Raw genomic sequence first — 25896 nt, 5'->3', positions numbered from 1 at the left:
CCCCATGTCCCCATATTCCCATGTCCCCAGTACCAGGTGGGTTCCTATGTCCCCATGTTCCCGTGTTCCTGGTGCCAGGTGGGTTCCCATGTCCCCATGTCCCTGATGCCAAGTAGGTTCCCATGTCCCCATGCCCCCATGTCCCTGATGCTGGCAGGTTCCTGTGTCCCCATGTTCCAGGTGCCAAGTGTGTTCCCGTGTCCACATGTTCCCATGTTCCTGGTGCCAGGTGGGCTCCCATGTCCCCATGTCCCTGGCGCCAGGTGAGTTCCCACATCCCTATGTTTCCATGCCCTCGGTGCCAGGTGGGTTCCCATGTCCCAGCGTCCCTGATGCCGGGCATGTCCCCATGCCCTCGGTGCCAGGCGTGTTCACATGTTCCCAGCATGTTCCCGTGTTTCCGTGTCCCCTCGTCAGGCACCGCGGCTGTGTCGAAACGCCCCTGGCCCCCCGCCAGACTCCTTCCCAGAAATGAGGAAGGACCCAGGCATCCGGGGGCCCCTCCCCCTCCCCCGACACCCTCCACCCCTAACCCCCCAGCCCCATGGAGGGACCCAAGCATCTGGGACCACCCCCCCCCCATGACTCCCAATCCCTCCCCCAACCCCGAGACGGACCCAAGCATCCAGGTCCCCCTCCCCGTCTGCTCCAGCCCCCCAACACTGGTGGACCAAGGTGTCCCGCCCACCCCCCCGCCCCCATGGGTCATGGCCCCTGCCAGGGTGGACCCAGGCATCCGGGACAGGCGGGGGGGCCAGGGCCCCCCCTCGTTACCCATTAACTCATTAGCGCTGGCTCCATAAAAGGGGCCGCGGTTGCCCCGGCCCCCCTGCCTGCCCCGAACGCCTGGGTCCACCCTCCACCTGCTCCTGCCACCATGGGGGCTCGGGCGCTCGTCCTCGTCACCCTGCTGCTCCTGGGGGTCCTGGCCCCTGCCACCGGGCAGATGTGAGTCTCTGGCACCCCCTGCCCCTGGGACCCCCACCCATGGGTCTCTGACCCCTAGGATTCCCACCCCTGGGACCTCCACCTTTAGGTCTCTGACCCCTGGGATTCCCACCCACGGGACTACCACCTTCCCCATTGCCATAACCTCCACCTTGATCAGGACACCCCACCCCAGATGGGACTCCCAGAACAGGATCCCCACACTTGATGGGACCTCCATGGCCAAGGACCCCTGTGGCTGGGACCCTCCACTAGACAAGACCCCTACCCTTGATGAGACCCCCATGGCCAGGGACCCCCATGTCCAGGGACCCCTATGGCTGTTACCTTCCCCCTAGGCAAGCCCCCATCCTTGATGAGACCCCCCCCCCATGGCCAGGGACCTCTATGGCTGGGACCCACACCCTAGACAGGTCCCACACCCTAGATGGGACCCCCCCCTGGCCGGGCTCTTCCAGCCTGGATGGGACTTCCCTAGCCAGAGTCTGGCATGGCCGGGACCCCCACCTCAGTGGGACCCCCATGGCCAACATCTCCATGTCCAGGAGCCACACCCTGACGGGGACCTCCCAGCCTTGATAGGGCCCCCCCTGACCAAGGTCCACCATGGCCAGGACCTCCATGGCCAGGGACCCCCCCACACTCAATCAGAGACCCTCACACTCAATGGGACCCCTCACAAGGGACCCTCATACCCTAGATGGAATTTCCCCTCCCCATGGCCAGGACCTCCACCCTCAGTGGGACCCCCATGGCCAGGGACTGCCACCAAAAAGGGACCCACCACTCCAAATGGAAACCTCCCCCCCCCCCGGTGACCAGGCCCCCTCTTTTCCTCCAGGACCCCAACCCACCCTCTATTCCTACTAGCACCCCATTCCCTCCCCACCTCTCCCCAAAGCAGTCAGGGTCCTAGACTAGCTCAACCCTATACAAGCCCCTGGAGAATCCCCCACTACCTCCTTGCCCTGTGTGCCCACCTACTTGGGGTCCTCCCCCCATAACCCTAAGGGGGACAAATAGTGCCCCAGGCCCTCGGACTTTGCCCCCCCACCCCTGCCACCAGGACCTGGGGCGATGCCAAGGCCACAGCTGCCAAGATGGCCGCCCTTGTATGGGGGGAGGGGTGGCTAGGGTAAGGGGGGCTGGGGGATACTGTGTGCTGGGGGGATTAGGGCTCCCCAATGTGGTGGGTGTGTGTGGGGATATTTGGGTGCTGCAGAGTATTTGGGTGCTGGGGAGGTTGGGGTACTGGGGGGATGGAGGGTTCCTGGATGTTGGGGGATTTGGGGTACTGGGAAGGCTGGGGGGAGCCCTCAGTGCTGAGCGATATTAGGGTGCTGAGGGAAGGTTTGGGTGCTGGAGGGATTTGGGGGGCTGAAGGAGGTTCCTGGGTGTTGGGTTCTGGTGGATATTGGGGTGTTGGGGCTATCAGTGAGGTCCTGGGCCAGCGGGTGCTGACGCATATTGAAGTAATTGAGGGTGGATCAAAAGGGTCCCTGGGTGCTGGGGGATTTTGGGGGGATCACTGGGTGCTGGGGGCTATTGGTGTGCTGGGGAGTCTTGAAGGAGTCCTGGGTGGTGGGTGCTGGAAGCAATGGGGGACCCTGGGTGCTGGGGATATTGGGGAGTCACTGGGTGCTAGGGGCTATTGGGGTGCTGGGGAGGATCTGAGGGGAGCTGGGGTGGTGGGTGCCAGGGCGATGAAGGATCCTGGTGCTGGGGATATTGGGGTTTTCTGGTGAATACAGGGCCACCTCCGCCAGTGGGTGCTGTGGGGCACCCTGGGGTGTGGCTCTTCTTGGAAAGGACCTCCACACTGGGCCATGTCCTCCCCCAACCCATCCCTAGGCTGTCAATGGTGACACCAGCGGTGCTGCGGCTAGAGGCTGAGGAGATGGTGGTGCTGGAGGCGCCGGGGCTGAGCACCGCCACGGAGGCCACCTTGATGGTGCAGGATTTTCCCCTCAAGCGCCAGGTCCTCTACCAGAGCCAAGTCAAGCTCAACCCCGCTGAGGGCATGATCGGCAGCACCACCATCAAGGTGGGTGACATCCCCTGACCTCCACCACCCCAGGGTGCCTGGCCCAGAGCGGAGGCACCCGGAGTTCAACCCTATACGAGCCAGCGGAGAAGCCCCTTGGAGTGGGTGGGTGGGGGGAGGTGCTGCAGGAGGTGGGGAGGGAGGGCAGCTTCTCCTGGGACTGTCACCGGGAGGGAACACCTTGAGGTGTGGGATGGGCTGGAGGTCCCAGGGGTCTCTGGGAGGTGTCACCCTGGAGTGTGGGACATTACATGGGTGTCCCCCGGGTCTGGGACTGCCACATCGGAGTGCCCTGGGGTCTCTGGGGGCTTTCACCTCTGAGAGTGGAGTTGTCGCTCAGTGTCCCCATGCTCTGGGACCATTGCTCCAGGGTGCAAGTGCATTACACAGACATCTCCATGCTCCAAGGCCATCATCACCCTGGGGTGCAGGTGTCATGTGGTGTCCCAGTGTTTCAGGATCACCATCACCCCAGGGTGCAGGTGTCACCCAGCATCCTCCTGCTCCTGGGCCACCAGCACCCCGGGGTGCAGATGCATTGTGCAGATGTCCCCGTGCCTTGGGGCCACTGTTGCCCTGGGGCGGGGGTGTCACCTGGTGCCCCTGTGTCCTCGCAGCTGTCGACCAAGGTGCTACCACGGAAGCCAGGGAAGCAGTACGTCTCGGTGCACGCCCGCTTCCCCCAGGGCACCCTGGAGAAGGTGCTACTGGTGTCACCTCAGAGTGGCCACATCTTTGTGCAGACCGACAAACCCATCTACACCCCTGGCTCCACGGGTATGGCTCCCCACCACCCAGGGGGGTTGATCACTGCCAGGGGGTTGATGGGATGGGTGCCCAAGCTGGCCCAGGCATGGGAAATGGTGAGGGGGGATCTGGTATGGGGGGACCTGGAGTTTGGGTGGTGTGTCCCTATTGATGTCCCCTCATGGGGTTCAGTGCTTGGAGTCAGGTTGTCCCCAGTGACATCCCCATCCTGTCCCTGGTGATGGCCCATTGGTGTTCTCTGTGACATTTCCATTATGGCATCCAGAGGTTGGGGTATTCCCAGTGATGTCCCCAGCATGTCCCCAGTGAGGTTCTGCTCGCATCTGGAGGTGTCCCCATTGGGGTCCAGAGCTGGGGCTGGGACGTTCACAGTGACATCTCCATTGTGTTCTCAGGAGGGTCTGGCTCCCTTTCTGGGATGTTCCTATGGCATCCCTATGGGAGTCTGACGCCTATTTCAGAATGTCTCCATCTAGTCCCTGCTTATCCTGTCCCCCTCATCCCTTCCCAGTGCTCTGTCGCTTCTTCGCCCTGGGCCACCGCATGGAGCCCATTCCCAAGACAATCGTTGTGGAGATCAAGGTGGGTCCGCAGTGGCGGCAGCGAGGGGATGGGAATGAGGATGGAGATGGGGACAGAGATGGGGACAGGTACCTGGCCTGCAATCTCTGACTGTCCTATCTCTCTGCAGACTGCCGATGGCATCATTGTCAAGCAAAAGCCTGTCTCTTCACCCGCGAAGACAGGCATCTTCTCCCTCAACCACAACCTACCTGAGGTCGTCAGGTGCGTGGCCATGATGAGGCACCAGAGGTGGCTTAATGATGTCCCTGGCCTCATCCTGGCTGCTCACTCTGTCCCTTCTCCAGCCTGGGGACATGGACAGTGTTGGCCAAATTTGAAGACTCACCAGAGCAGGTCTTCAGCACCCAATTTGATGTCAAGGAGTATGGTACGATGTGTTCTGGGGTGGAGGACCTACCTGGATGCTTGGGTCCCCCCTAGCAGGTTGCAGTCTCCCAAGAAGGGTTGTGAGGGGACACTGCTCAATGCCACCCATGTCCCCATGTCACTCTTCATAGTGCTGCCAAGCTTTGAGGTCATCCTGGAGCCGGAAGAGAAGTTCCTCTACATCGACCGGCAGGAGGATTTCCGGGTGTCCATCACAGCCAGGTGAGATGGGGATCCCCAATGTGGGTGATGGGGCTGTGGGATGATGGGAATCCCACCCCAAAAGCTGACTCTCTCTGTTGGGGCCCCCACAGGTACCTCTATGGGAAGCGCCTGCATGGCACAGCCTTCATCCTCTTTGGGGTGATGGTAGACGACGAGAGGAAGAGCATCCCGCAGTCCCTGCGAAGGGTGCAGGTGGGCTGGTGCTGGCCTCATCCCCATTCCCTGCTGAACCCTGCTGGCCTCTGTCCCTGTCCTCCATCCACGTCCCTCTCTCCATGTTCCCTGATGTGGCTTGCTGACCCCATCCTGGTCCATCCTCTGTCTGTGTCCCCTGCTAAGCCTTGCTGTCCTCTATCTCTGTCCCCATCCTCGTCCCCATCTCCTATGGAGCCCTGCTGCCATACTGCCCTGCCCCATCCACCGTCCCTGTCCTGGATTCCATCTCTTCCTGAGCCTTGCTGTTCCCTGTCCTGTTCCCTGTCCCTATCCCCTATTCCCTGCTGAGCCCTGTGTCTGCAGATCACCGATGGGGACGGGGAGGCCGTGCTGCCCATGGCCTTGCTGCGGCAACGCTTCGCCAACTACCGGGAGCTGGTGGGCCACTCACTCTATGTCTCCGTCACTGTCCTCACCGAGTCTGGTGGGTCCTGGGGACAGGGGGGACAGTGGGGCCATGTGGGGTCATGTGCTTGATGTTTCCATCACTGTCCTCATGGAGTCCAGTGGGTCACAGGTGTGTGGGAATGGGGTGGTGGCAATGGGGACACACTGAGATGGATACAGGGGGACATGTGGGTACAGAGACAGCAGGATGTGCAGATGTGGTGATGAAGACAGTGGGGACAAGCATGGACGAAGGATGTGGGCAACAGGGACAGTGGGGACTTTCAGGAGCACCAGGGACATGGGGGAATGGGGACGGCATGGTCATGGAATGGGGACGGCATGGTCATGCAGGGCTGGGGCAATGGGCACCCAGTCAGGTAAGCTGGGGCCAGGTTGCCCCATCCTGGCACTGCGTGACATCCCCCTCCCTGGGGCCATGTGCAGGTAGTGACATGGTGGAAGCACAGCGCATGGGCATCCACATCGTGACGTCCCCGTACCAGATCCACTTCACACGCACGCCCAAGTACTTCAAGCCTGGGATGCCCTTCGAGCTCATGGTAATGGCACTCTGTGGTGGCCCTAGGGGATGGGGACAGACAGGGTCAGCCCAGACCTGCAATGCCACCAGGGTCCCTGGCATGGGCTTAGGAATAGGGATGGGGTCAGCCCAAGCTTTGCAGGTGGAAGGCACCATGGGGACAGGAAGTCCCTGTGCTGTGCTGTGTCCCCATACCATGTCCCTGTGTCATGTCCCCATGGTGCATCCCAGTGCCGCATGTCATGCTGAGCCTGCTGTCCTGCAGGTCTACGTCACCAACCCTGATAATTCGCCAGCTGCACGCATCCCCGTCAAGGCCGACGGCTTCCAGGGCCTTGTGTCCACACAGAATGATGGCACCGCCAAGCTCATCCTCAACATGCCGGCCAACAAGGCCACAGTCCCCATCACTGTAAGCAGTGAACCAGGGAACCAGCGAACTGGAAAACAGGGGGACTAGGGTGGTCAGGGTGGCCAGGATAACCATGGAGCTGGGGTGGGTGAGATGGCCAGGGTGACTGGGGGTCAAGGGTGTCTGAAATGGCCAAGATGGCCAGGGGACCAGGGTGACTGAGTTCAGGGGGACTGGGGTGGCCATGGAGTTGGGGTGGTTGACATTGCTGGATTGCTGGGGTATTGGAGTGGCCAGGATCAGGGGGACCAGGGGTTGGGATTACCATGGGACTGGGGTGGCTGTGGGACCAAGGTGGCCACAGGATCAGGAGGACTGAGATGGCCCCGGTGGCCACAGGACAGGAATGGCTGAGACTGCCAGGGAAGTCACAGGACCAGGATGGCCAAGACGGGGTGGCCAAGGGATGACCAGGACAACTGAGATGGCCATGGAACAAGGATGGCTGAGATGGCTCGGGTGGCTGCAAGATTGATACGGTCAAGACTGCCAGGGAGGCCACGAGACCAAGATGGCCAAGATGGGATGACCAAGGGACAATCAGAATATCTGAGACAGCTGGAATGGCCATAAGACTGAGATGGCTGAGACAGTCAGGGTGGGCATGGGACAAAAATGGCCGAGACAGCTGGGCTGACCAAGGAACCGGTATGGCCAAGACGGTTGGAGTGGCCATGAAACCAGGATGGTTGAGGTGACTGGGGGAGGGGGGACGGCCGGGGGCCAGTGCTGGCAAGGGCAGCTGGGTGCGCCGTGGTGACCACGGACCCCCTGAGAACACCCACTCCCATGGCCCCGGGGTGCTTTGCAGGTGCGGACGGCGCAGCCAGGGCTCCCCGAGGGCCGCCAGGCCAGTCGTGCCATGCAGGCTGAAGTTTACCACAGCCAGGGTGACTCTGGCAACTTCCTCCACCTTGCTGTAACCGCCACTGAGCTGCAGCCCGGTGACAACCTCCCTGTGAACTTCCACCTCAAGACCAACAACCCCGCCGTCCGCAAAAACGTCATGTACTTCACCTACATTGTGAGTGCCACCTTGGCCTGCCCTGGGGACCCAGGCGTCCGGGCATCCACCGACCTCCCACCTTTGCTGCCCTCCTGCAGATCATGAGCAAGGGACACATTGTGCGCGTGGGGCGGCAGCGGCGTGAGGCCGACCAGAGCCTCGTCACCATGTCACTGCCCGTGACAGCCAACCTTATCCCCTCCTTCCGTATCGTGGCCTACTACCATGTGGCGCCGGGAGAGATTGTTGCTGACTCTGTCTGGATCGATGTCAAGGACACCTGCATGGGCACTGTGCGTCTTGCTGGGAAGACAGCAGTGATGGGGAGGGCTTGGACATCCTCAAGGGCTCAGGCATCCTGGGGGAATTTGAGCATCTCAGGGGGATGAGACATCCTAAGGAGTTCAGTCATCATGGGGGTCTTGGGCATTGTGGGGGTCTTAGGTATCTTAGGGGGTTCAGTCATCTTTGAGGGGCTTGAACATCCCGTGGGGTGCTTGATGCTTGGACATCCTGGGAGGGTTGTGCTTGGGCATCCGGGGGGGATTCAGACGTTCTGGGGCAGGGGTGCTCGGACATCTCAGTGGGGACTTGGGTATCCAGAGGAGCTCAGCCATTCCAGGGGATTCGAGCATCCCAGGGGGCCTTGAACATCCCAGGGTATCCTGGGGGTACTAGGCATCATTGGGATCTTGGTCATCCTGGAAGAACTTGGACATCTCCAGGGGTTCAGGCATCCTGGGGGACTCAGGCATCCCAGAAGGGTGTGGACATCCCATGGAATGTTTGAACATCCCAGGGTGTTCGGACATCATGAAGGACTTGGACATCCCGGGGGTTCAGGCATGCCATGGGCTCGAGTACCCCTTGAGGACTTGGCCATTCTCCTGGGGCCAATCCAGGGGAAACTTTCCCAATACCTAGGCACAAAGCCAGGGACACTGGAGCCACAACCCTCCCTCTCTTCCCCCCACAGCTGGTGGTGAAGGGAGCCACGGAGGCAGACAACCGGGTGCATGAGCCGGGAACACCCATGCGGCTCCGCATCGAGGGTGACCACAATGCCAATGTGGGACTGGTGGCCGTGGACAAGGGCGTCTTCGTCCTCAACAAGAAGCACAAGCTGACACAGTCCAAAGTGGGTACTGATGGGTGCTGCAAGTGGGACTGGGTGGGACGTGGGAGCCAGGCCGAGCACCTGGTGTCATGGTAATGGCTGTCATGGCTGGTCCTGGCTTGCTGCAGGTGTGGGACACAGTGGAACAGAGTGACATCGGCTGCACAGCAGGCAGCGGGAAGGACAACGTGGGGGTCTTCGCCGATGCTGGCTTAAGCCTGGTCACCAATGTGAAGATTGACACGCCGCAGCGAGCAGGTAGGAGACATACTAGGATGGAGATGTGACACTGCGGTGGAGATGTGGCACCTGCGGATGGAGGTGTGACACCTCGAGGTCCTCATCTGTGGCCCTTCTGCCCACAGAGGTCCAGTGCCCAAAGCGAGCAAGACGCAGACGCACCTCCCTGCAGCTCATCGAGTACAAAGGCAACAAAAGTACGTGGTGTCTTGGGGATGCTGAAGTATCCCATGTCCTTGAGAATGCTGCAGCTTCCCATCTCCCAGGGATTCTGGAGACGCCCATTTCCCAGGAGATGGTGGAGTATCCCATCACCCCAGGGGATGCCAGAGCATCTAATCTTCTAAGGAATCCTGGAATATTTGCTCAGGGAATCCTCTCTCAGCTGGAGTAGCCTGTCTCACTGTGGATGTCAGAGCATCCTGTCTCCTACTGATGCCAGAGCATCCCACCTGCCTATTGGTGTTGGAATATCCCATCTTGGAGGGATGCTGGAGCATCCCATTTCCCATGGGATGATAGATTACCCAGGGAATACCACCCCATCTTGCTTACCATAGATACCAACCCATCCAGCTTCCCCAGGGGAGTCCCCCAGACCTGTGCCCACATCTCTGGCAGCAGCCACAGCCACCGCTGTATGAGTTGGGGGGGGGGGCTCTGTGTGGTACCAGCTCCATGTCTTGGTGTTGACAGCGGCCGAGTATGAGGATGGACAGCTACGTAAGTGCTGTGAAGATGGCATGCACGAGAACCCCATGGGCCACAGCTGTGAGAAGCGGTCCACCTACATCCTGGAGGGCAGTGCCTGCGTCAAGGCCTTCCTTGACTGCTGCAACTACATCAAGACCATCCGCGAGCAGAAGCAGCGTGACTTGCACCTCGAGCTGGCCCGAAGCAAGTACCCAGGGCTGAGTCAGGCCAGGGTTTTTGGAGGGGTGGTTGAGCCCTGGAGCTCAGTCTGGTGATGGGCCATGTACCCGGGGCTGGCGGGCAAACAGGCTCCATGCTGTCCCCTAGGCGAGGTGGATGATGGCTTCTTGGCTGACGAGGACATCACCTCACGGAGCCTCTTCCCGGAAAGCTGGCTGTGGCAGTTGGAGTCACTGACGGAGGCGCCCAATGAGCTTGGGTGAGCACCCACTACCACTGACACCCCCTACCCACCCCATGGCTTGGGGACCCACTGAGACTCTCCTGGGTGGCTGAAGGACCAGCTATGACCTCCTGGTCCAGCTCAGGGATGACCTACAAACCCCCATCCCAAGTCAGGGGCCACCTCTGATGCCCTGGTCCAGCTTGGGGACCAGCTATCACTCCCTAGTTCAGCTCAGGGGCCACCTACAACCTCCTGGCCCAGCCTGAGGGCTGCCTAACTCCCTTGTTGATTCCTGTCTCCTCCAGCATCTCCACAAAGACACTGCCCATATATTTGAAGGACTCGATCACCACCTGGGAAGTACTGGCTATCAGCATCTCTGAGACAAAGGGTACGCTATGGAGCCATGGTGCTGGGCAGCAGGTGGAAAGGGAGGCCCTCAAGACCTGGAGGAGTCCCCTGTGGCTGGAAGGGTCCTTCAAGATCTTGGGGAGGGTCCATGGGACTTGACAGCTCTCCCAAATCTTGCCCGGGGGGGAGGGGGCATGATACTAGAGTGATCCCCTAAAGCCAGGAGGACTTGCTTGGGCTTGAGGGATCCCCCAGACCTTGGGTGGAGTTACTTGGAACTTGAGGGATCTCCAATACCTTGGGGAGATCCCTAAGACTTGAGGGCCTCTCCAAGGCCCGGCAAGACCCTAGCCTGGATTCTGCCCCCACACCCCCACCCTTGGCCACACCACAGGGCTCTGCGTGGCCAACCCCTACGAGATCACGGTGATGAAGGAATTCTTCATTGACCTGCGCCTGCCCTACTCGGTGGTGAGGAATGAGCAGGTGGAGATTCGTGCCATCCTCTACAACTACTGGGAGCGTGATATCAAGGTCCGTGAGGGCCATGGAGCTGGGGCTGAATGGGATGGGGCGGTCCGCAGCCACCCGAGCCCCCTCTGCCGCTGTCTCTCCATGCCCCACAGGTGCGTGTGGAGCTGATGCACAACCCAGCCATCTGCAGTGCCTCCTCCTCCAAGACCCGCTACCAGCAGATCTTCAGCCTGAAAGCCCAGTCATCACGAGTCGTGCCCTTCATCCTCGTGCCCTTGCAGCTGGGACTGCATGATGTTGAGGTTAAGGCAGCTGTGTGGGGCAGCTTTGTGGCTGATGGTGTCAAGAAGAAGCTCAAAGTTGTGGTGAGTGGCTCGTCATTGCATCCTGGAGATGTGGTGTCCATCACCATCCCCTGAGATGCCCCTATGGCATCTCCATCTCCACCTTCATCCTGGCGCTGTACCCAGGGATGAAGGATCCCTTGTCCAAGATGCCCAAGGAGCCAAACTAGGTAATCTTCTGGGGCTCTCCTACTTTCTCCCATGACTGGGGGCTGCTGGTTTGCAATGGGATGCATTTCCTGGATTGGAGTGGTTGGGAAGGGTGGCCCTAAGCTAGCCCAGCTTTGAGTGTTGAGGTCTTGCCTCCACAGGCCGAAGGGATGAGGCTGGAGAAGACGGTGAAGATTGTTGAGCTGGACCCAAAGACACGGGGAATCAGTGAGTGTCATCCGTCCCTCCCTGAGGATGTCTCAGTCATGCAGATTGTCCCTGGGGTGAAAACCTCTGTCCATATCTGGGCGCTTGAGGCACAAGGACGAAGGGACATCCCACTACGGATTTAGGGCATCTCAGGGCATGAGGGACATCCTGCTATGGGAAGGACCAGGAGCATCTTGGGGATGAAGGATGTCCTGATACAGATCTGGGGTATCTTGGAAGATGAAGGATGTCCCACTATGGATTTAGGGCATCTTGAGGATGAAGGTCATCCTGCTACAGGTTTGAGGCAAGACTGGGTCATCTCACAGGGGGTGAGGGGCATCCCATTGCAGACATAGAGCAGAGCCAGGGCACCCTGTGGGGATGAGGGAATTTGGAGTCGGGCCGGGGCCTCCTGGCTCCATTATGACCTCTCTGCCCTGCAGACGGTGTGCAAGAAGAGAAGATCTCGGCAGCAAACCTCTCTGACATTGTCCCCAACACTGAGTCGGAGACCAAAGTCAGCATCCAAGGTGAGAGCAGGGATGTGGGGATGCAGGGGGATATCAGGGAGGGGTGGGAGATGTTGCTTGCCCCGCCTTGATGCCATCCTTCCCTGGCCAGGCAACCCCGTGTCCGTCATCGTGGAGAAAGCCATTGATGGGGCCAACCTCAAGCACCTCATTGTGACGCCGTCGGGCTGCGGCGAGCAGAACATGATCAGCATGACGCCCACTGTCATCGCCACCCACTACCTGGACAGCACGACACAGTGGGACACCCTTGGCGTTGACCGCCGCTCCGTGGCCATTGACTTGATTAAGAAGGGTAGGAGCGACCTTCAGGCTAGCAGCACACATTCCTGGTCCCCTCCTGCTTCCTCTCTGGGCGTCTGAATCTAATGCTTTGGGATGCAATGCAATGGGATATGCTCCCTGGTCACGCTGGAGGAGTTGGTGGCAAAGCCAGCCCGGCTTAGCCCATGGCCAGGAGCTCCTTGCGCTACCTGTCCCTGCACTGTAGGATGTCCCCAGGTTTTGCTCAGTTGCCATCTCCTCGCCAGGTTACACCCAGCAACTGGCTTTCCGGAAACCTGACGACTCCTACGCTGCCTTCAAAAACCGGCCGTCAAGCACCTGGTGAGGGTCCTGGCTCCTCCAGCCACTGGAAGGGAGAACGAGATGGTGGGGATGGGATCAAACCCAACGAAAGTGTGGGGTTTCAGAAACAGTGCAGCTCTGAGGTCCCCATGCCCCCAGGCTGACGGCGTATGTGGCCAAAATCTTTGCTATGGCCATCAAGCTGGTGGACATTGAGCCTCAGGTGCTGTGTGGGGCCATCAAATGGCTCATCCTGGAGAAGCAGAAGCCAGATGGGATTTTCCAAGAGGATGCTCCTATCATCCACAAGGAGATGGTGGTATGTAGGTGCCCAAGCTTGGCCGCAAATCCTTTTCCTGCCAGGAGCCAAATCCCCAGTGCCAAAGTCTTTGCCCCTGTCTTGCCACACAGGGAGGATACCAGGGTGCTGAGCCTGAGGTGTCGCTGACGGCCTTCGTCCTCGTTGCACTGCAGGAAGCCCGGGACATCTGCAAGGACCGAGTCAATGTGAGTGTCCCGGCAGGCGCTGCCAGCCCCTGGGGTGGGATAGGGAAGCCCAAGCTGTAGAGTACCCACCCAAGACTCCACATTACATTTCTCTGTACCCAGAGTTTGGATGGAAGCATCACCAAAGCCTCTGAATACCTTATCCGGCGGTATCAATCACTGGCCAGGCCCTACACAGTGGCCCTGACATCCTACGCCCTGGCCCTAGCAGGGAAGCTCAACAGTCCAAAGATTCTCATGAAGTTCTCCAAAGGTGAAGCCTGAGTTGGGGTGCAAAGGCGGGTAGGGGAGCAATTGAGTGGAGTGGGTCTTGGGCGGGGGGGAGGCATGAGGTGAAGATGGTCCCTCATACCCCCTGCAGACGGCAACCGCTGGGAGGAACGCAATGCCCACACCTACAACATTGAGGGCACATCCTACGCGCTGCTGGCCCTGCTGCGCATGGAGCAGCTGGACCTCACAGGGCCTGTTGTCCGCTGGCTCGCCAAGCAGAACTACTTTGGTGGTGGCTACGGCTCCACACAGGTGGGCCACAGGCTGGGGATGGAATGGGGTGGGACAGAGACCTCCCTGGGGGCACCCTGGTACCCCCTTGGTGGGGTGGGGGTGAGTGTCTGGGGGATGAAATGGGGATTTGAAGGCTCACTGGGGATCTGGCGGGGCTTGGGGGACCCCTCTGGTACCAAGGGATCTCCTCCAGGCTCTTGGTCTCCAAGGGATTTGGGGCACCTTTGTAGCCCCTGGGGACCCACTTAGTCCCTGGCAATCCCCAGGGCTTTTGGGGACTCATCATGTCCCTGGAGGTCCCCTCCAGTCCCTGAGACCTCCAAAGACCCCTCTTGTCCGTGGAGGACTCACGTTCTAGGGATCCTCCAGGACTTTTGGGGATGCCCTCCAGGATTTTGGAGGACACCTCCTGTCCCTGGGGGACACCTCTCTTCGTGGAGGTCCCCAGGGATTTGGGAGACCCATCTAGATCTTTGGGGGATCCCTCTGGTGCAAGGGGATCCCCTCCAGATCCTGGCTCCCCAGGGACTCTTCCTGTCTTTGGGGGACCCATATGGTTCTGGGGACCCCCAGGACTTTTAGGGACCCTGGTAGGGTTTAGTGGGACACCTCCTGTCCCTTTGTGAATCCCCCAGTCCTTGACACCCCCAGAGTTCGGGGGGATACCTGCTGTCTTGGGGACCCCTCCATGTCCTTGGAGTGCCTCAAGCTTCAAGGGATCCCCTCCAAGCTCCTGGGGACCCCTCCAGTCTCCAGGTACCTCTAGAACTTTGGGGATCCCCACAAGAGCACCCCAGATTCATGTTCCCAAACCCCCAGATAACACCTCTGTCCTGACAGGCCACCATCCTGATGTTCCAGGCATTGATCCAGTCCCAGATGGCATTGGAGCTTTGGGGATCTCCAGGCTCAGGGACACCCCAGGGGTGGGGTTTGGGGACACCCTGGACCATGTCTCCAAGCCCCTAGGCGACACTGCTGTCCCTGCAGGCCACCACCTTGGTGTTCCAAGCTCTGGCCCAGTACCAGATTTCCATGCCACAAGAGAAGGAGCTCAACCTTGACGTGTCAGTGCTGCTGCCGCGGCGCGCCAGCCCCATGAAGTACCGTATCGAGAACCGTAACGCCCTGGTGGCCCGCTCTGCAGAGGTATGACCACCGTCACTGTCCCTGTCACCACCACTATCACCATCACCCCAGCGCTCGCGGGTGCCCAGCTGGCACAGTGTGGCTAGGCCTCTGCTCCTGTCCCCCGCTGTGGCCTGGGATGTTCCGTGATGTTCCTGTTTCCTCCACGTACCTCTGTGTCTTAGGATGTCCCTCCCCTCCAGGTCTTGGGATGTCCCTATCCCTTCCATGTCCTGTGACATCCTTGTCTCCTTTGTGTCCCTCCATGTCCTGGGATGTCCCAGTCCTCTCCATATCCTTCCGTTCCCTAGATGTCTTGGTCCCCTCTGGGTCCTGAGAAATCCCTGTCCCCTCTATGGCCTGGGATACCCTGTCACCTCTGAATCCTCCTGGGGGATTCCCTGTTCCCTCTCCCCACAACGTCCGCTGTCCCCACAGACCAAGTGGAATGAGGACTTCACAGTGAAAGCTGAGGGCACAGGCAAGGGGACAATGACAGTGGTGACCATCTACAATGCCAAGGTCCCCGAGAAGGAAAACAAGTGTGACAGCTTCGACCTGCGGGTACAGGTGGATGAAGTGAAGACAGGTGAGTCTGCACCATTCCCCCAAGTCCCTCCATGTCCCCTTGAGTCCCCAATATTCCCCATGTCCCCCGGGGGCCCCCATGGCACCCCTGTCCTCTATGTCACCCCCTTCCCCTGAGTCCCTCTCATGTCCTCCCATGTCCCTGACACTCTGCCCATGGCACCCCTGTCCCCCATGTCATCGCACAACCCCCATGCCACCCCTCATTCCCCTTGGCTTCCCCCATGTCCCCTAGGGGTGACAGTATTGTCTCCCTCCCTGCTCCAGGCAAGCAGCATGAGGGGGTCATCCGGTCCGTCAAGATCACCATCTGCATGAGGTGGGGGACATCAGGGGCATCAAGACCATTGGGGATATCAGAGATGGTGGGAACATTGGAACATCAGGGACCTTAGGGTCATCAGGGACATTGGAGATGGGAAGGGGAATGTTGGGACCAGGAATAGAGACACTGGGGACAGGAACATCAGAGATGTGGTGGGGACCTTGTAGATAGGCAGGGGGACAAGGATGTTGGGGAACAACAGGGACTGTGACACATACAAGACATTAGAGATGGACAGGATGAGGATGTTGGGGACAGGGATGGGGACACCTTAGGGGACCCTGGAGACAGAGATGAGGACAGAGACATTGTCACAAGGGGATCTCTGGGGATAAGGACATCAGGGATGGGATTTGGGGGATCTTGGGAACCTTGGGGACTGGTGCCATCCCCCACAGGTACCTGGACAATGTGGATGCCACCATGTCCATCCTTGATGTCTCCATGCTCACGGGCTTCACCCCTGATCTTGAAGACCTGAAACGGGTAAGCACAGGGACACAGGGATAGGGGACATGAGTTCCCTGTGAGGCCACACCCCCTGAGCGCCCCATATCACGGTGTCCCTGTGTTCAGCTCTCACAGGGGGTGGACAGGTACATCTCCAAATATGAGATCGACAAGGCACTCTCGGACCATGGTAACCTCGTCATCTACCTCGACAAGGTGAGACAGGGATAGGGATGGAGATATGGCTGAGATGGCCTTGGGATGAGGAAGAGGCCAGGGACAGGACTGGGGACATGTCCAAGAGGTCCCAGAGACAGTGATAAGGATGGGGACAAGGATGGGGACATGGCTGAGAGAACTTGGGAACAGGGACAGGGATGGAGACACAGTCAGGGGTTAGGGACAGGGACGGGGAAAGGAACATAAGGACCGGGGACAGGGCTGGGGATGAGGCTGAGGATGGAGAGGTCGCCAGGATAGGAACATGGATGGGACATAGGGATGAGGAGGGGGACAGGGACAGGATGGGGACAAGGATGAAGACATGGATAGGGAGGGGACAGGATGTGGACATGACCAGGCTCATGGTGGCGGTGCAATGCCATCGTGCTTTGCTGACCCTGTCCCCATCCCCAGGTGTCCCACCGGGATGAAGAGTGTCTCACCTTCAAAGCTAACCAGGTTTTCAGGGTGGGGCTGATCCAGCCTGCGGCTGTCACCATCTACAGCTACTACAAGATTGGTGTGTCCCCCCCATTTCCCTGCATGCCCCCCTGAGTCCCCTCATGTCCCCCTGTGTCCCCTCGTGTCTCCCCAGAGTCCCTCCTCTGTGCTCCCATCTCCCTGCAGACCATCTCCCCTCCATGCTCCACAGTATCACCAGGGTGTCCCCATAGCCCTGATGACCCTCATGCCCAAATGTCCTTGATCCCCCATCCCTCTGCTGACTTCTTCCCCCACCATGTCCCTGCATAACTCCGTAGACGATCGCTGCACCCGTTTCTACCACCCGGACAAGGACAGCGGGAAGCTGAGCAAGATCTGCCATGGGGACGTGTGTCGCTGTGCCGAAGGTGGGATAGGGACAGGGGAACAAGGATGGGGACAGGGACAGGGTCCATGATATGCCATGATGGGGCACATCCTTGCTGTGATGGGACGTGTCCCAGTCATGATGGGACGTGTCCCAGATGTGATGGGGACTCATCCCAGTTGGGATGGGGACGTCCCTGGCATGATGGAGACTTGTCCCAGCTGTGACACCCTCCATGTCCCCCAGAAAACTGCTTCGTGCAGCACAAGAAGGATGTTGCCGTCACTGTCAACAAGCGGATTGAGGATGCCTGTGAGCCAGGAGTTGACTACGGTGGGTCCCCAGGATGGGGGATTTGAGGGACATGGAGGACATGGGAGGCATGAGGACATGTGGGATATGGGGAGACATGGGGAGATGTGAGCACAGGAGGGGACACGGGGACATCAGAGAGGGACACAGAGGGATCCAGGGGGAAGGGGACAGCAGGGCCCATTGAGGGGATGGGCCCTGCATGCCAAGGGGTGGTCCCAGCGTGGATGACATGAGGATGTCCCCATCCCCAGTGTACAAAGTGAGGCTGGTGGAGATGAAGCAGTTGCCGGCTTATGACAGCTACGTCATGACCATCCTCTCTGTCATCAAGATGGGTAAGAACACCCTGGGGTGCCAGGGCAGGGCCAACTGAGGTGCTGGGGATGCCCAGGGGGATTGGGGACACCCAGCTGGGTTGGTGTCACCCAAGAGGTGCTGGGGACAGCTGGGGCAGAAACATCCAGGTAAGCTGGGTCACCCAGATGTGTTGGAGTCACCAAAGGGTGCTGGGGACAGCCTGGGAGACTGGGGACACTGGAATGGGGTGGACACCCAGCTGGGTGGTGTCACCCAAAGGTGCTGTGGGCACACAGGTCAGTTGGGGGCACACAGGTGGACTAGTGACACTCCGCAGTGCTGGGAACACCCATGGATGGCTGGGAACACCCAGGTGGGTTGGGACCACGTAGGTGGATTGATGACCCCTAAAGATGCCGGGACAACCAGGTCAGCTGGGAACACCTAAAGGTGCAAGGGACACCCAGGTGGGTTGAGGTCACCCAAAAGCACTAGTGATACCTATATGGATGGAGGTGATGATACCAACGGGTGATGTCACCAATATTAGAGGAGGGGACACCCAGGCTGCTGTCACTCATGGGTGCTGATGGCTCCTGGGGGCATCAGAGGTCCATGAGGAGAGGACAAATTTCATGGGGCACACTGGGAGAGTTGGGCCATATCTGTGGCATATTGGGTGGGGGGGGGACACACACATGTTGGTGGTGTGGGGGGACCGTTTCAGCCGCCGTCACCCTGGGCAGGCACCGACGAGGACCCGTCTGGGAGCAACCGGACCTTTGCGAGCCATCAGAAGTGTCGGGACGCGCTGAGTCTTGAGCCGGGCAAGGACTACCTCATCTGGGGGCTCAGCACTGACCTCTGGAGCACTGGCGCCCAGTAAGGACGCGGGACATGGGGGACGTGGGGACAAGGGGGTGAGCTCGGCAAGGACTATTTAATCTGGGGGCTTGGCGTTGACTTCTGGAGCACTGGCACTGAGTAGGGACATGGCGGGGGGGACACAGGAGAGGGACACAGGGATGTGGGGACATGGCACATCGACACAGGGACGTGAGGACACAGGGACACAGGACATGGGGTGACAGGGGACATCAGACCATGGCAAAGACCCTCAGTGCTGGGATTTTTCCGGGATCTCGTATAGGGTTGTACACCCCCCCCAAGAGGCTCCTCACCCTGGGGGCCACACCTGGGTGCTGGAGCTGCCACCCATGGGTGCCTCATCCTCCTCCCCCTTTCCTGCAGCTTCTCCTACCTGATCGGCAAGGACACGTGGCTGGAGCGGTGGCCCAGCGAGGCTGAGTGCCAGGAGCCCGAACTGCAGGCCCTGTGCCAAGACTTTGTGGAGTTCGCCGAAGCCATGACCCTGTTCGGGTGCCCCACGTGACCGGGTGCCCCCACCACCCTGGGGACTCCCTGCCAGCCTCCCCCCCACTTCCCCCCCTCCCCCCCCCCCCCCGTGAGTTTTTCTGCTATAAAAAGCTGCTTTCTAACAACTTGGTTTTGGGGTCTTGGGGAAGCCCCTTGGAGGGGGGGGGGGACAACGAGGACGACGCGGTGCCCTCGGCGCGGGGTGCGGCACGGCCCCCCTCCCCCCCCCGGGGTGCAGGGCGCTCAGTGCGGGGTGCAGCGCGCACCCCTCGGCGCACGGTGCTGCACGGCCCCTCGGCGCCCGGGGTAGCCCTCGGCGCAGGGTGTAGCACGATGCTCGGCGCAGGGTGTAGCACGGTGCTCGGTGCATGGGTGTCCCCCCCCCCCCCCCCCAGCAGCGGTAGCCCCCCTCGGGGGGTGTACGTGGCGCTGTGCACCGCGACGCTTCGACCCGGTGGTTTCCGGTCTCCCCAGTCAGGCCCCGCTGCGGCTTCGCTCCTACGGCGCTTTCCGGTGCCTAATGGGACACTCGCACCCGCAGCCCCGGCACCCACGGGTGCGCAAGCGTGGGGAAGGCGGCTGGGTCCTTCCGGGGGAGGGCGGGGTGGGGGCTCGGACACTGGAGCCCTCTCTGCAGGTCCCTGAGATCCTCTTCATCACCCCTCAGCGAGCCCCAGGCCCGGGGCAGAGAACCAGGGGGGATTCTCGGGTGGCTCGTATAGGGTTGTGCACAGGGCCTGACACCTCCTTCCCCAGGCCTAACACGTTGGTCCCTCTCCATGAGCTTGCTGAGACTCCCCCCCCCCCCCTCCCCCTTTACCATCCCTGGCACCCCTAAGGCCCCCCAAGGGTGGTGGTGGAATCAAGGTGGATTCTCAGGTGACTTGTATAGGGTTGTGCACAAGGTCTGAACCCTCCCGGTCCTGACTCCGACCTGCCTGGAAGCCTGGGTGCCTCTCTGCAGGCCCACTGGGACCCCCTTCACCACCCCTGGTGATCCTCAGACCCAAGGTGGAGATCAAGGTGGATTCTTGGGTGGCTCATATAGGGTTCTGCATGGGGGGGGGGGATCCATGGGCTGAGCCTCTCCCCACCCCACCCAGATGCCTACATCCCTCTCTGCAGGCCTGCTGAGACCCCATGCACAATCAAATTGGGGCAAATCTGGAGTCGGGGCAAATTTGGGCATGTAGGGGCAAATGTGTGTGGGGGTCAAGGGCAAATCTAGGCTCAGGGGGGCAATGAAATTCTTTCTAGCCACCTATTTCCACTAGAAAGGGGAAGATTTGGGGTGGGGAAAACTTGGATTCACCTCCAAAATGAGGCTGGTGATACCCTGGATGGGGCTTCGGGGGTCTCATTTTTGGGGTGGGAGGTGAAGGACATCTGGGGCCACCCAGAGCCATAAATAAATTTATTAAGACAATAAATCACAATAAATAGTGGGCATTAAAGTGCCTGGCAATAAGTTAGGGGGGGGGGCCCTCAGGCCTGCTGAGGGCAGGGGTTGGGGGTGGCTGGGGCACCCATGGGTGCAGAGAGGCATCAAGGGTAGGGGCTGCTCAGGGTCCCAGGGCACCTCTAGATTTCCAGATGGGGAGGCCTAAGGACCCAAATTTCTGGCTGGGTCAGGTGTCCAGGGTCCCCCGATGTCTCTGGGATCCCCCAAGTCTCCTGGCAGGTGGGTCTCCAGCCCCAGATCTCCAGGGAGGGGGGGGGAGGTCTGCAAGGTCCCTTGGTGCCCCTACATCTTCAGGTAAGTGGGTCTCCAGCCCCGCATCTCCAGGATGCTTGGTCTCCAGATCTTGATCTTCAGGAAGGGTGGTCTACAACGTCCTTTGATGTCCCCAAATCTCGAGCCGGGGGTCTCCAGTCCAAGATCTCCAGGCAGGGGGATCTTTGGACCAAAGTCTTTGTGCAGAGGGCGCCTGCAAAGTCCCCACATGTCCCCACATCTCCATGCAGGTGGGTCTCCAGCCCCAAATATTCAGGAACAGGGGTCTACAAGGTCCCTTGATGTCCCCAAATATCCATGCAGGTGGGTTTCCAGCCCTAGACCTCCACGCAGCGGGTGTCTCTGTCCTCTGCTGGCCGGTGGTGGGTGTTGGGTGTCAGTCAGTGGCGATGCGGATCATGCCCACGAAGTTGCCTTCACGGTCATCCTGAGACAGCTGCCAGCTGTCCCCGGGCAGCTCACCGGTCAGCACCAGGCTGAGGACGTCACCGGCCTGCAGGTGCCCCACAGCTTGCGTCAGCTCCGAGCGAGCCGGCCCCGGCCCCGGGGTCAAAGCCAACGGCACGGCCAGCAGCGGCCGCTTCGAGCCGGACCGGAGGACCTGCAGCGTGACGGTGCCGGCGGGACACGTGGCCTCCGTGCATGCCAGGGCAAACTGGCCATAGAGGAGGTAGAGCCCACCAGCGTCCACCCGCAGCCCCTGCGCTGCCGGCTGCACGTCCCCGCTGACAAAGACGCCGCTGATGCCTTCCTCGTACCGCCAGGGCAGCTGTGAGGGCACCACCAGCGAGCCTGGAGAGAGCAGGAAAAAACGGGGGGGAAAAGGAAAAAAAAAAAGAAAAAAAAAGAGAAAGAAAAAAGACATCGTGAGCCTGGGTGGAAATGGGGGAGAATGGTGGGAAATGGGTGCTGTGATGGCCATAGAAACCATGGATGAGGCACCTGATTTTTTTGTTGTTGTTGTGGGAGAGAGATGTCCTTAGGGACCATGGGATGGAGGAAACCCTGTGATGGTCCCCTAGAGGATGCTCCATGACAGAGCCATGGGATGGAGAACATCCTGTGATGTTTCCATGGGCTGGAGGAAACCCCGTGATGTCCCCAGGGACTGGGATGGAGGAAACTCTGTGATGGCCCTGTGGGCTGGAGGCCACCCCATGATGTCCCTGGGGACCATGGGATGGAGGACGCTCCGTGATGGCCCCGTGGGCTGGAGGACACTCCGTGATGTCTCCATGGGCTGGAGGACACCCCATGATGTCCCTGGGGACTGTGGGCTGGAGGATGCTCTGTGATGGCCCCGTGGGCTGGAGGACATCCTGTGATGTCTCCATGGGCTGGAGGACACCCCATGACGTCCCTGGGGACCGTGGGCTGGAGGATGCTCTGTGATGGCCCTGTGGGCTGGAGGACATCCTGTGATGTCTCCATGGGCTGGAGGACACCCCATGACGTCCCTGGGGACTGGTGGGACTGAAGACGCTCCATGATGACCCTGGTGGACTGGGGACACACCATGACGTCCCTAGGAATGGAAGGATACCCCATGACGGCCCCGGGGACCACAAGATGCTCCGTGATGGCCCCGGATGAGCTGGCCTGGGGCCACCTTTTCCCCTCTGAGGTCGGAACAGGGAAGGCGCCGCCCTCCCACCCCGCGCGGCGCTTTCGAGATGACTGGGCCAGGCATCGGAGGAAGGACAGACAGCTCCTGCCCGTGCCAGCGACCCCCTGTTCCCCGCTTCCCGTCCCCCCCACCAGCACTTACCGGCGCTGAGCAGCACGTGGGCAGCTGTGGCACCCTGTGCGGAAGGAGAGCAAGTGTCAGCAGGAAGGGCCCAGGCGTCCCCGGTTCCTCCCACCCCCAGCACAGGAGAAGAGGAAGTCTGGAGCCTCTGGAGGGTTTCGGCTTGGGATAATGGGACTTTCCAGAGCCCCCTGGGGATTTTGGGGGGTCCCCGCCACCAGGATGGGGGGGGGACAGGGTCATCCACTCCCTTTGGGGATGGGGAAACTGAGGTATGGGGGGGAGGGGGAGAGCACCAGACAGACAGACACTCCTTAGCCCTAAGGGACAGTCTTGGACAGGTGGACAGACATGTCCCTCACGGATGGACATATGGGCCCCCAGACGGACATGTAGCCAGACAGCTGAGTGGCCTGATGGACACCCAGATGGATGCACACACAGACAGACACCCAGGCAGACAGATAGACGGACTCCCACACGGTCAGATATGTGGACAGACACCTTGAAGGATAGACACCAGGATGGACAGACACCAGGATGGATGGATACCCAGATGGAAGCATGAATACATGGACATGCAGATAGACAGACACCTTGATAGAGACCCCTGAACAGATGGACACCTGGATGGACACTCAGAGGGACACCCAGATGGATGGACATGAGGACGGACACACTTGTGGACAGATACCTAGACAGATGGATGCCTGGATGAACATCTGGGGGGATGGACATCCAGATGGATGAACACCTGGACAGAGGGACACCCAGATGAACAGACTCGGGGATGGACCCACATATGGACGGACACATCTGGCTTCATGGACACCCAGATAGGCGGACATATGGACACACAGGCAGATACGTGGATGGACACCCAGAGGGGTGGACACCCAGACGGATGGAGAGCCTGGACTGACACCTAGACAGACGGACACCCGGATGGACACCTGGACAGACAGAAGGACATCTGGAAAGATGGATGGACATCCAGAAGAACAGATGCTCAGACAAGACACCCAGATGGTCGGACGCCAGGACGGACACCTGGATGCACAGACGCCCGGATGGAAAGACAAGACGCTCGGACGGACACCTGGATGCACAGACGGAAGGACAGACAGCTGGACGCACGGAGAGCCGGACGGAGAGCCGGACACCCCCCGGGGGGGGGGGGGGCGGGGAGGGAAGGAGAGGGAAGGGGGAGGCGGCCGCCCCGCCGGAGAGGCAGAGAGGCCCGGACGGACGGACAGACGGACGGACAGACGGACCTGCGGCGCGGGGGGGGCGCGCAGCAGCGCCAGCAGCGCGGCGGCAGCGGCGGCGGCGCCCAGGGCGGCGGCGCCCAGGGCGGCGGCGCCCAGGGCGGCGGCGAGGAGCAGGCGGCGGCGGCGGCGGCGGCGGTCGCGGCCCCGCGGCGGCTCCGCGCTCTCGGCGGCGGCGGGCGGCAGCATCGCGGCGGCGGCGGCGGCGGCGGCGGCGCCTTATAGCGGCGTCGCGGCGGCGGGGGCGGGGAGAGGCCGGGGCCGGGGCGGTGCCCGCGGGGGAACCGGGGACACCGGGGGCGGGGAGAGCCCGGGCACGGGGGACACCGCGGGGCGCCGCGAGAAGTAGAGACGTCGGGGGACACCGGAGGGCACCGGGACCGGGGGGGGGCGATTGGGGGGGGGGGGAGGAGAACTAGGGACATCGGGGGAAACAAGGGACACTGGAGGGGACCAGGGGACACCAAGGGGCACTGGGGTGACTGGAGACACTGGGAGAACTAGGGACATCGGGGGAAACAAGGGACACTGGAGGTGACCAAGGGACACCAAGGGGCACTGGGGTGACTGGAGACACTGGGAGAACTAGGGACATCGGGGGAAACAAGGGACACTGGAGGTGACCAAGGGACACCAAGGGGCACTGGGGTGACTGGAGACACTGGGAGAACTAGGGACATCGGGGGGCACCAAGGGACACTGGGGGGGACCAAGGGACACCAAGGGGCACTGGGGTGACTGGAGACACTGGGAGAACTAGGGACATCGGGGGGCACCAAGGGACACTGGAGGCGACCAAGGGACACCAAGAGGCACTGGGGTGACTGGAGACACTGGGAGAACTAGGGACTTCGGGGGAAACAAGGGACACTGGAGGCAACCAAGGGACACCAAGGGACACTGGGGTGACTGGAGACACTGGGAGAACTAGGGACATCGGGGGACACTGGAGGGGACCAGGGGACACCAAGGGGCACTGGGGTGACTGGAGACACTGGGAGAACTAGGGACATCGGGGAAACAAGGGACACTGGAGGTGACCAAGGGACACCAAGGGGCACTGGGGTGACTGGAGACACTGGGAGAACTAGGGACATCGGGGGGCACCAAGGGACACTGGGGGGGACCAAGGGACACCAAGGGGCACTGGGGTGACTGGAGACACTGGGAGAACCAGGGACATCGGGGGACACTGGGAGGGATTGGGGGAACCGAGGGACCCCTGGAAGGCCAGGGGGACACTAGGGGACACCGGGGAGGATGGATGGAAAGAGGAGGAGGAGGAGAGGGGAGGAAACCAGCGAGCGCAGAGAGAGGAGGGAGGAAGAGAGGGACGGAAAGAGGGAGGGAGGGAGGAGAGGGCAGGGAGGGAGGGGAGGAAAAGAGGGAGGGAGGAGAGGGGGGAAGGACGGAAAGAGGGAGGAGACAGGAGGGAGGAAGGAAGGAGGGATGGAAAGAGGGAGGGAGGGAGGAGAAGGGAAGGAGGGAGGAAGAAGAGAGGGAAGGGAAGGAGGGAGGGAAAAAGAGAGGAAAAAAGGAGGGGAGGTGGAGGGAGAGGCGGAGGAAGGAGAGAGGGCCGGGAAGGGACCCAGGCGTCCGGGGATTCAAAGCCGGGAAGGAGCTGGGGGGAGGGTTGGGCTCCCGGACGCCTGGGCCCCTCCCGCCGTGACGTCCGCCGGGGGAATTCGCCTCCCCCAGCCCTGATGAGGCCTCGGAGTTTCCTACGCAGAAACCGCGGCTTCTCCCCGGGGGCTCCGGGAAGGGTCTCGTTGGGGGTGGGGAATATCCCCCCCCCCAACCCTTCCGGCCCGGACAGCCTGGGTCCCCATCCCGGTTGGCGGGGTGGGGCCTGGCTGCCCGGATGCCTGGGTCCACTGGTGGGGAGCGGGAACCCAGGATGCCCGGGTCCCACGTGAGGGCCCGTGCGGGGGGGTGCGAGCCCTCGTGCGAGGGTCCGTGCGGGGGGCTGCGAGCCCTCGTGCAAACGTCTGTGCAGGGGGGGGGGTGCGAGCTCTCGTGCAAGGGTCCGTGCG

General features: G+C 60.9%; 1 protein-coding gene across 1 annotated transcript; it reads left to right on the top strand.

The window, feature by feature from the left end:
- Nucleotides 1–877: 877 nt before the first annotated feature.
- C3 (complement C3) lies at nucleotides 878–19129 on the top strand. The gene is made up of 40 exons (XM_062598351.1): nucleotides 878–948; nucleotides 2800–2992; nucleotides 3610–3769; nucleotides 4272–4342; nucleotides 4452–4546; nucleotides 4630–4712; nucleotides 4843–4933; nucleotides 5026–5128; nucleotides 5456–5576; nucleotides 5987–6102; nucleotides 6349–6495; nucleotides 7307–7519; nucleotides 7600–7794; nucleotides 8478–8639; nucleotides 8747–8876; nucleotides 8984–9055; nucleotides 9555–9784; nucleotides 9860–9990; nucleotides 10263–10348; nucleotides 10703–10842; nucleotides 10935–11147; nucleotides 11438–11504; nucleotides 11933–12019; nucleotides 12111–12314; nucleotides 12550–12625; nucleotides 12746–12905; nucleotides 12998–13093; nucleotides 13196–13346; nucleotides 13455–13618; nucleotides 14591–14749; nucleotides 15167–15317; nucleotides 15584–15635; nucleotides 16040–16127; nucleotides 16218–16307; nucleotides 16728–16833; nucleotides 17075–17164; nucleotides 17371–17457; nucleotides 17691–17774; nucleotides 18483–18618; nucleotides 18988–19129. Exons 1-40 carry the CDS (start codon nucleotides 878–880, stop codon nucleotides 19127–19129), a joined length of 5013 nt encoding a protein of 1670 aa, XP_062454335.1.
- Nucleotides 19130–25896: the final 6767 nt, after the last annotated feature.

Source organism: Rhea pennata, chromosome 33 (genome assembly GCF_028389875.1).
Source record: "Rhea pennata isolate bPtePen1 chromosome 33, bPtePen1.pri, whole genome shotgun sequence".
Lineage (NCBI taxonomy): Eukaryota > Metazoa > Chordata > Aves > Rheiformes > Rheidae > Rhea > Rhea pennata.
This window is presented reverse-complemented; position numbering and strand designations above follow the sequence as displayed.

Excerpts from the sequence above, each read along its gene's own strand:
- C3 (XM_062598351.1), top strand. The coding sequence starts at position 878 with ATGGGGGCTCGGGCGCTCGTCCTCGTCACCCTGCTGCTCCTGGGGGTC. Across the intron at positions 5,129-5,455 it reads AGTCCCTGCGAAGGGTGCAG|ATCACCGATGGGGACGGGGA; the intron begins GTGGGCTGGTGC and ends CTGTGTCTGCAG. Across the intron at positions 13,347-13,454 it reads TCTCATGAAGTTCTCCAAAG|ACGGCAACCGCTGGGAGGAA; the intron begins GTGAAGCCTGAG and ends TACCCCCTGCAG.